The 10411-nt window shown below is 36.0% G+C and overlaps 2 protein-coding genes across 2 annotated transcripts; both read left to right on the forward strand.

Annotated features, from left to right (window-relative positions):
- Positions 1–5414: 5414 nt before the first annotated feature.
- LOC137833526 (auxin-responsive protein SAUR32) lies at positions 5415–6244 on the forward strand. Its single transcript, XM_068641870.2, has one exon. The coding sequence runs from the start codon at positions 5637–5639 to the stop codon at positions 5952–5954; it is 318 nt and encodes a 105-aa protein (XP_068497971.1). The 5' UTR covers positions 5415–5636; the 3' UTR covers positions 5955–6244.
- A 2497-nt stretch (positions 6245–8741) lies between these two features.
- LOC137833527 (uncharacterized) lies at positions 8742–9248 on the forward strand. The gene has a single exon (XM_068641871.2). It carries the CDS (start codon positions 8742–8744, stop codon positions 9246–9248), a length of 507 nt encoding a protein of 168 aa, XP_068497972.2.
- Positions 9249–10411: the final 1163 nt, after the last annotated feature.

The raw sequence follows: 10411 nt of genomic DNA on the forward strand, positions 1-10411 counted from the left end.
GAAAGGCGTGAGGAAGAACAATTTGTATTACTACCAAGGTAGTACAGTGGTGGGGACAGTAGCGGCAACAACTTCTAGCACTAAGAAGGATGCTGAGGCAACGAAGTTGTGGCATATGAGGTTGGGACATGCTGGAGAGAAATCCTTGCAAATTCTTACCAAGCAAGGATTGTTGAAAGGTACGAAGGCTTGCAAACTTGAATTTTGTGAGCATTGTGTTCTGGGAAAACAACGAAGAGTGAAGTTTGGCACTGCAATTCACAATACCAAGGGTATTATGGATTATGTGCATTCAGATGTGTGGGGACCTGCCAAGACTCCGTCAATCGGAGGTAGGCATTATTTTGTCACTTTTGTTGATGATTTTTCCAGGAGAGTTTGGGTGTTTACTATGAAGAACAAAAATGATGTGCTTGGAATTTTCCTTAAGTGGAAAGCTCAAGTTGAAAACCAGACAGGAAGGAAGATTAAGGTTCTCCGAACAGATAATGGAGGAGAATACAAGAGTGATCCGTTCCTGAAGGTATGCCAAGATTGTGGCATAGTTCGGCACTTCACTGTTAGAAAAACACCACAGCAGAATGGGGTTTCGGAGCGTATGAACAAGACACTTGTGGAGAAAGTTCGTTGTATGTTGTCTAATGCTGAGTTAGGCAGAGAGTTTTGGGCTGAGGCTGTGACATACGCTCAACATCTCGTCAATCGTTTGCCATCATCTGCTATAGATGGCAAAACCCCGTTAGAGGTATGGTCTGGAAAACCTGCAACTGATTATGATTCTTTGCATGTTTTTGGTTCTATTGCATATTATCATGTGATTGAATCAAAGTTGGATCCACGGGCAAAGAAGGCTCTTTTCATGGGCTTTAGTCCTGGAGTGAAGGGATACCGTTTGTGGTGTCTAGAGGCAAAGAAGACGATTATCAGCAGGGATGTTACCTTTGATGAATCTGCCATGTTAAAGAAGGTAAATCCAGAAGGAGCTGATAGTACTCCACAACAGGTGGAGTGTGTTCGGAAGCAGGTGGAGTTTGAGCCGACAGTGGTGATCCCAACACGAAATACCACAAGTGACTCTCCTATGGCAGAAGAAGAGTCAGATGAGGAAGAGGTTCCTACCCAAGAATCTCAACAACAATCAGCGCCAATTGCAGTTAGAAGACAAAGACGAGATATTCAGAAGCCTGCTCGTTTCATGGATATGGTTGCCTATGCACTTCCAGTTGTTGATGACATTCCATCCACTTACCCAAAAGCCATTCTGAGTTCAGAAAGTGGTAATTGGGCGGGTGCGATGGAAGAGGAGATGCAGTCTTTGAAGAAGAACAAGACGTGGAAGTTGGCACAATTACCAAAAGGTAAGAAGGCAATTGGGTGCAAATGGGTATTTGCAAAGAAAGAAGAATTTTCTAATAAAGAAGATGTTTGCTACAAACCAAGGTGGTTACAAGGACCAAGTTTGAACACTGTTTAGACTTGGTTAATATCTTGCACATTTGAAGTTGGCGTCCGGAGGCGCAAATTTGAAGCACTGTAAAGTTTGTTTTTGTTATGTTTTGAGAAGATTTGTTTTAGGTGAGACTTGAAATTAAGCCAAGGTGGAGATTTGTTGATTTTGGCTTAATCCCAAGTCCCACATCGGTGGGTTCATTGTTTGGGAAGGAGGTTTGAGGGTTATATATTAACATCCCCTCCTTCACTGTTATATATCCCAATTTGTAATATCTTCTCTCATAGTAATAAAAGGGAGCTGTTTTTGCTGTGCTCGGAGATTAGGCTAAACAGGCCGAACTCCGTTAACAATTTTCGGGTGTGTTTTTTCCTCTTTATCTCTTTTATTATTCCGCTTTATTTATTCAATATTATTTGTCGGGTAGCTCTGTTAGGGTTTTGTTTTAGTGGGAAAATTACCCGTTTTTCCCAACAGAAGTTGGGTTTTGTTTAGTATGGTTTCCCTCCCCTCCAGTTTGGAAGGTATTTCACTTTTCCAAACCCACTTTCTTCACTTTGAATCTGTCCTCATTCCTCCCATTTTCTTCTGTCTGCTATTGCCATTGCCAAACGCAACGCAAACACATACATTAATCAATCATCATTCCAATCAATCATGTACTACCAACTACTATAATCAACTAATCTTTTTTCTGCCTCTGCACGCAAAATATAATACTGATTCAAGAAAATAAACTGCAATTCGCAAATAATGGGAATCAGATTCATCCTCCAGTTTTATCATTATTTAATTAACTCAACACTAAAAACATACCACCTGTGTACGATTGAGATACAAAATAATTTGGAATTCAAAATGAGAGTGGTAAAGATATCCTCGGAGCTATTCTACATGGTTTTCTTCAAGGGTTAGGCTCAATTACGAATATTTCTTTTATAAAAAGATGGGTAGAGGGAGGTGGAATCCTTGTTCCTTTGACCAATCTCTATGACTTATAATTAGATAGATTCTTGATGAACTAATGTTAATCATTCATTATGTTTTATTCCAAAAAATGTTACAATCTTCTACTGGATTATATCTATCCACGATTTCCTTTCCGATTTCACATATATCATTTGGGACAACACAAAAGGAATTCAGTATGGATATATGTCCATAAATCACTACTTCAATTTTAATTTATAGTAATTAGTCATTTAACTAACCATTGTCATTTAATTACACGCTTACACATATTTCAAATAATTCAACTTTTTCAACTAATTCATTGTATATCGTAAAAAACAACTATTTCACTTTATCATTAAAGTCATATTTATTAATGTTGCAACTTACTTATAGGACCGTGTTCTTTTAATCCTTCCAAAATAAATTAGTTATTTTTATCTCATTTATGAAAATAGCCCGTTAAGACTAAAAATTGAATGCTATTGTATTTACAATATGATAAAAAATATTTAATTTAATATTAAAAATAGACTTTAAATATAACTCAATTTTATAAAATTAATTTATAAGTAAGATGAGGTTTCGCACATACTCCTATACTATGAGTATTATATATACAATATGATAAAAAAAATATTTAATTTAATATTAAAATAGACTTTAAATATAACTCAATTTTATAAAATTACTTATAAGTAATATGAGATTTTGCGCATACTTATATACTATGAAATATTTTTATCTTTAGTTGATTTGGGATCTCCAACTCATTCTCCTCACGTCGAGATGATCAACTCGTGCGTGAGACTATATATTTATGTTATATGTTTATGAGTGGTTATAAAGTTGAGTTAAGTTTAAAGTAATTCTTAATATGATATCAAATTCATTTATAGTCTATCCTAGTGAGAGTTTGTTGGACTTATTAAATCACCCATTGTCGAATCTACACACCTTCCTCACGTCGAGACGGTCAACTTGTACATGAAATTACTACCTTAGAGACGTTGGTTTTATGCTCAAAGCCCAAGTTATAACTCCATATCATGGAGTTCAATACCATTTAAAAGAGTATTATCGAAAAGGTCCACAAAATGCACACGAGTTGTTTAATCATCGTCATTCCTCACTTAGAAATGTTATCGAAAGAACATTTAGTGTCCTAAAAAAACGATTCCCAATTATCGCTAGCATAGTCTCATTACTCTATAGACACTATGACCGATATTGTTTTAGCATGTTGTATTCTTCATAACTTTCTTTGCGGGGTGGATAATTATAAGTCTTTGTTGGAAGATGTTGAACATGACTTGATGCAAGGAGATATATGTGTCACACTCACAAACTTGTGAAGATGTGAACACAAAAAATGGACTATCGACATGGATTTCCGACTGCTGAATGTCATGATCGATGAGACATCTATGGGTAATCGCATTAACGGTAGTGGGACGAAACAAAGATACAAAAACATCGTTAAATCCCTACATGAAAGTGGATTGGTAGGGATTACTGATAGTTGTCGTTTTGTTATCAAATTAATATGATTATAACGTAGACTTATCTAACACTAGAGAAATGATAGTATAATTGTGGTCAGATGACCCAAGAGTCGTCTCCCAACGAATCCAATAACAAATTCAGTAAATCAGTGTTTAGAATCTATCGACAAGTAAGAAAAGTTAGCAATAACAATAATGATAAAAAGAGGTTGAGATAGTTGTGCAGAAAATATAATTTTTTTTTATTAAGACAACAAATAAAAGGCGATTGATCCCATGTGATGTTTTCTTTTTTTTTCTATAAAATTTGATGAGAAATAAATTTGTCATACAACCTAAAACTCTAGTTAGAAAAAAAAATGATATAAAGACCATTATACTTGTCTAGATTGGTCATCACCGAATTTTTCGAAAAACATTTACTTGAGCGATTCGCCACAAATGAGCTATAAATTTATAAGTCTTCATAATCTTTATATATTTTTAGACTTTCTTATTTTTATTCAGTGTAACATTAAAATACGTATTTAAATTCCCAACAAAGCAAAGAAGAGAAGGAAAGGTTATCAATGTTTTTAACCTAGCCTTATTATTTAAATAATTTATAATCACTTCAACAAAATCATTAAATCAAAATCAATTTTAAAGATGAAAAATAATTAGTTGTTATAATAATTAAATTAGAGACAATTTTATAGACTAAAAAAAGTATTACTTTCTATTATTGATAAATAATTTTTAAATTAGTATCTAATTAGCTACCAAGATTTTTGCTACCAATTGCTATCAAATTTAAAAACTAAATAATTGGTAGTTAAAATCTTGATAGTTACTTAGATACCAATTTACAAACTATTTATCAATAATAAAAACTAATTTAGAAATCAATAATTTTTTTAGATACTAATTTTTTAAAATTTGATAGCAAAAACCTTGGTAGCTAATTAGATACTAATTTAAAAATTATTTATCAATAATAGAAAGTAATAATTTTTTTAGTATCTAAAATGATCTCTAATTTAGTCAATATAGCAACTAAATATTTTTGATCTCTAAAATTGATTTCTATTTAATGATTTATTTTTATTAAATATAAAACACATGCTTTTTTTACATTTAATAAAGTAAATAACTACTAATTTTTATTGATGATTAATTTTTGAAAAAAAAACTGTAAACTCATCTTCCCTCTCGAAGTAAAGTTTAACCTTTATTTTGTATCACCTAGCAAAATATTGTTTTGTAAGTCCGGGGCAAATCCGAGATAAGCACAACTGTCCTTGATCGTACGTACGTAAAGCGATATGGAAAGGTTAGCGTTGCATCCTATTCTTAGCCTTCTTTTCTACTCTGTGTAGGTCCACAAAAGATCCGTTGATCACAGTAGTGACCAAGATCGGACGGTGCTGAGTCCAAGTGAGTGGAGAAGCACGTGACACACTCACACACACACACTTCTCTCACGCTGGCATGTATATATGAATAAAGTCTTTCTTGTTGTTTGGGGATGCGTTTCTCTACCATTTGTTGTGTTGTGTGTACGAGCCATGACTAACGTACCAACCTCTCTCATATATTCGTCTCTTAGCTGCTTCCACAAAGAAGCAATCATACTCTCACAACTTTGCTGCTTTTTCCTTGTTTTCTTTTGAGGTTTTTCGAGAAACCAACACAGAAACACTCAGATAATATAAGCAGAGCAGCCTCCTTTCTGTCTTCTTTTTGCAGTGATGGGTCGCAGTGGGGAGAAGAGAGTGAAGGGTTTTGAGGGGAAGAAGGAAGGGTTCCGAGGAGGAGTGCCGAAAGGGTGTTTGGCTATAAAGGTGGGTCAAGGAGAAGAGCAACAACGGTTCGTGGTGCCAGTGATGTACTTCACTCACCCCCTCTTCATGCAGCTTCTGAAGGAGGCAGAGGAAGAGTACGGGTTCGACCAAAAAGGAACCATAGCCATCCCTTGTCACATCGAGGAGTTTAGGAGCGTTCGAGGCATCATCGACAGCGAAAAGTCTCTCCTTCACCACAATCACGTTCGCTGCTTTGGCTTCTGACCAACCAACACAACCTTTTTCACCCTCAATTATGATTTCGCCTTGTAAATTCTCAGCTTTTATTTTACTTTTGTCAGTTCAGGGGTGATGACAGTGTGATAGAGATGAGATGACGGCAACAGAATGTTACACCTTGTTATAGTTTTGCTACCAATCTCAATGGAAAAGAGATACTTTTTTCTTTTTCTTAATTTTTAGAAGGATTTGCGGCCATCTAATGACAGTGGAAAGAGTTGAAAATAACGCATGTGGGGCCCAATTTAAAGACCTATACATCTTTCTTTTCGATCCTCACAATGTTTTCAACACTATATACATCCATGTAACTGAATAAATTAATATTTGGTGTCACTAAACGATAAAGCACCTTCAATTGATAATTCAAAATAGTAATATTTTAATTGTATTTGTTTTAGTTTTTAATTTAAAATCTTAATATATATTATCATATTATTAGAGTTGATTGTTAAGTGGGTTTAATTTTTTGAGTTTTGAAAGTATTATTTCTGTTTATTTACCGTACTGGTGGAATTTTATTGGAGAAAACTAATTACAGTGCCAATGGTACAAGTTTATCTGTTGTTAGCCTGAATTCTTTCCTCCTTTTTGCCTTAGTTTTTGAATGGTAATTATTAGCTTTGTGTGGGAACAGCATTTTGAACAGATACGTTTTATCGACACTAATAGTCTGCGAAATAATATGTGGAGGTATAATCTGGAAAATACCGTATGGAGGTTTGTGTCTTGGAGAATTTGAAATCATAAGAATAATAGAATAATTTTAAAAAATATAATGTAGAAATTTTGAGTGTAACTTAAATCAAGGTATAAATATGGGTAAATTTTAAATTTTCTAAAAAAAAATTATTATTCTGATTGGTGAATTAATTTATGTGTATGTTTAAATTTAAATGACTTATAATTTTTTTTATCACTTATTTACATATATTCACCTATTTACATATATTTGAATTACTGATCATGTGAGAATATGCAAAAGAACTAGTTACGTAAACTGTATGTAAACATATAAACTTTAAAAAAATATATAATTAGTTTACATAATATTTTGTTTTAGCAAGAGATTGATAAAAGCAGGTTAATTTATTTTTTTTATATCAATATTCTCATACTTAAATAAAGGTTGTTGTAAATGAATTGAAGTACCTAAGCATCTATTTATATTTTTTTTTATTAAAAAAAATTATTCCGAATGTAACTGCTAAATTTTATTTTACTTATGAAAGAATACCAAAATTGTACCGATACAGTCAGGAATTGGGCCGATGAGGCCTGGTAGGTGTTGGGACGATGAGGTTTGCTAGGATTTGGGTCGAAGAGATCGAACGTGTAAACCCAAAGGAAGGAAAGGTGGGCCAAAGCCCACTCTCTCAATCTCTACGAAATAACATCATTAAACAACCTCGTCAAGGCATAAATACTCTAATTTATGTGCACAATATCCCCTGAATATATTGCATAAATACTCTGATTTATGTGCATAATATTTTTTATTATATTGCATAAATACTCTGATTTACTTGCACAATATCTCTGATTATATTGTATATATGTCCTGATATATGGCGAAAACATTTCTTTCTAAATAGAGGATGTTCAGATTGTATGACGGAAGAGGATAAGATGTCACACTAAAACCTGGAGAAACCGGGAAAAAAGATCCAAACCCACAAATGCTTATTGTACTGTCTAGGCCGAAAGGTCAACCGAAAGGTTGTACCAAAAATCTCGACCGAAAGGTTGTACCGAAAGTCTCAACCGAAAGGTTAAATATAAAAAGTAAATAAGTAAAATTAAATTAGTGATTATAGCAAAGCCCATAAGATGGGCCCAAATATACAGGTGTGTGTTTTCAAAATGTTAGGTGCAAAAAGAAAAGACCCAAGTAACTCTTAAGCCCAATAAGAGAGCCTTATAAATAGAGGTTCAACTCAAGAGGTAAGTAAGATTCAATTGATCTGATGAACATAAAACTATATCTGACTTTGGCATCGGAGCGCCTTGCAGGTACACACACCCACCTGTGAGGAGAAGAAGCCGAGAGCCCAACCCGAGAAGAAGCCGAGAGCCAAACTCGAGTAGGAGTCGCGAGAGCCCAACCCGAGAAGAAGCCGAGAGCCAAACTCGAGTAGAAGCCGCGAGAGCCCAACCCAAGAAGAAGCCGAAAGCCCGACTCGAGAAGAAGTCGCGAGAGCCCAACCCGAGAAGAAGCCGAGAGCCCAACTCGAGGAGAAGCCGAGAGAGTCCAGCCCAAGTTCGGAAGATTTGTAAAGGAGTTGATCTTATCAACCTTATTCTAGTGTTCTTGGTCCTTGTTGTAAGAACATTTTGGCGCCCACCGTGGGGCCGAGAAGTAACTGAAAAAGGTTGAACACAAGATGAATCACAAAGAGAAGAACAAGGTGGAGAGCAATCTGGGGAGTAGAGAGATAATCAAAATTCCATGTCAATGGCTATGCTCATGCAGTTACAAAAAGAGTTCGAAACACTAAAGAAAAGCAATGAAGAGGAGTTAAGTATGTTAAGGGCGGAGAATGCGTATATGAAAAGGAAGTTGAATGAAGAGACGATTTTAAACACATCATTTGAAACTGTTCAACCAAGAACACATATCCACCAAATGGTACATAATGAGGAAAGATTTGAAACTACAAGGAAGAGAATACCAGAGACTTCTGTTATCTTTGTCGGAATATCTGTTAGGAGACATCCATTTTCCGAAGCCATTATAGAAACCCCACTGCCCAAAATTGGAAGAATTTTACCATGGAGAAATATGATAGAGGTACAGATCCTGATGAACACATTGCAGTATACACAACGCAGATAACTTTGTATACGTGGAATGATGCCATTTTGTGCCGAGTATTCCCAACAACTTTGAAGGCAGGGACTCTGAGTTGGTTTACTCGGTTGCCACCGTTATCCATTGATTGTTTCAACACTTTAGTAAAAAAGTTTGGAGCTCATTTTGCTACAAGCCGACCACATCATCTGACATCAATTGCCTTAGTGAATATAAGGCAAGAAAAGGGAGAATCCCTAAGAGCATTTATGGAGCGCTTTGGAAAGGTAGCACTAAGTATCCGCAATCTCAGTCCGAAAATCACAATGCATCATATGATTACAGCACTGAAACCGGGACCATTTGCCGACAGTCTTTGCAAAAAACTGGCAACCAATCTTGATGAGTTAAGACAACGTGCATCAAAGTTTATGCAGATGGAAGAGTTGAGAGAATTTCGAGGGCGGATGGAAATGATTAGAAGATAAGTGAAAAGGAAGGAGGACATTCGTTTAGAAAAGGAAGAGAATAATTTCGTAGCCGAAAGTTTCAACAATATACACCGTTGAGTAGTAATTGAGCAAGAATCTTACAATAAGCAATGGCAGTAAAGATAATCCCACCACCAAAGAAGGAAAGAACTTCAAAAAGAGCATATCAGAGTAAACATTGCCAATACCACAAGAATCATGGTCGTCATACAGAAGAATGTGTAGCTTTGAAAGATAGAATTGAAGAATTGATTCAAGTTGGGCAGTTGAAACGCTTTGTTAGAGATGGAGGGATAAGGAGCAGACAAAGTCCAAGGCAGTTAAACACTCATCGTTGTATGTAAAACCTTTCGGTCAAGGATGATTTTTCATGTATAAAGAAAGTCGTATTCAAGATTGAAACACTTAATGAAGAAGTTATTCATATGAAGAGTCAAACTGTTAAATTCATCAATGTTTCGCATACTTCAAACCTCTCGGTCCTGGATGCTTTCACTTCAAGTGAAATCCCTCCCGAGAGTGTATCTCGTACTTCAAACCTCTCGGTCCAGGATGTTTTCACTCCAGGTGAAATCCCTCCCGAGAGTGTATCTCGTTCTTCAAACCTCTCGGTCCTGGATGCTTTTACTTCAAGTGAAATCCCTCCCGAGAGTGTATCTCGTTCTTCAAACCTCTCGGTCCTGGATGCTTTCACTTCAAGTGAAATCCCTCCCGAGAGTGTATCTCGTACTTCAAACCTCTCGGTCCAGGATGTTTTCACTCCAGGTGAAATCCCTCCCGAGAGTGTATCTCGTTCTTCAAACCTCTCGGTCCTGGATGCTTTTACTTCAAGTGAAATCCCTCCCGAGAGTGTATCTCGTTCTTCAAGCTTCTCGGATCAAGATGTTTTCACTCCAAGTGAAATCCCTCCCGAGAGTGTATCTCGTTCTTCAAACCTCTCGGTCCTGGATGCTTTCACTTCAAGTGAAATCCCTCCCGAGAGTGTATCTCGTACTTCAAACCTCTCGGTCCAGGATGTTTTCACTCCAGGTGAAATCCCTCCCGAGTGTATCTCGTTCTTCAAACCTCTCGGTCCTGGATGCTTTTACTTCAAGTGAAATCCCTCCCGAGAGTGTATCTCGTTCTTCAAGCTTCTCGGATCAAGATGTTTTCACTCCAGG

This window comes from Phaseolus vulgaris, chromosome 6, assembly GCF_051622355.1.
Source record: "Phaseolus vulgaris cultivar YP4 chromosome 6, ASM5162235v1, whole genome shotgun sequence".
In the NCBI taxonomy this organism is placed as follows: domain Eukaryota; kingdom Viridiplantae; phylum Streptophyta; class Magnoliopsida; order Fabales; family Fabaceae; genus Phaseolus; species Phaseolus vulgaris.

Excerpts from the sequence above, each read along its gene's own strand:
- LOC137833526 (XM_068641870.2), top strand. The coding sequence starts at position 5,637 with ATGGGTCGCAGTGGGGAGAAGAGAGTGAAGGGTTTTGAGGGGAAGAAG.
- LOC137833527 (XM_068641871.2), top strand. The coding sequence starts at position 8,742 with ATGGAGAAATATGATAGAGGTACAGATCCTGATGAACACATTGCAGTA.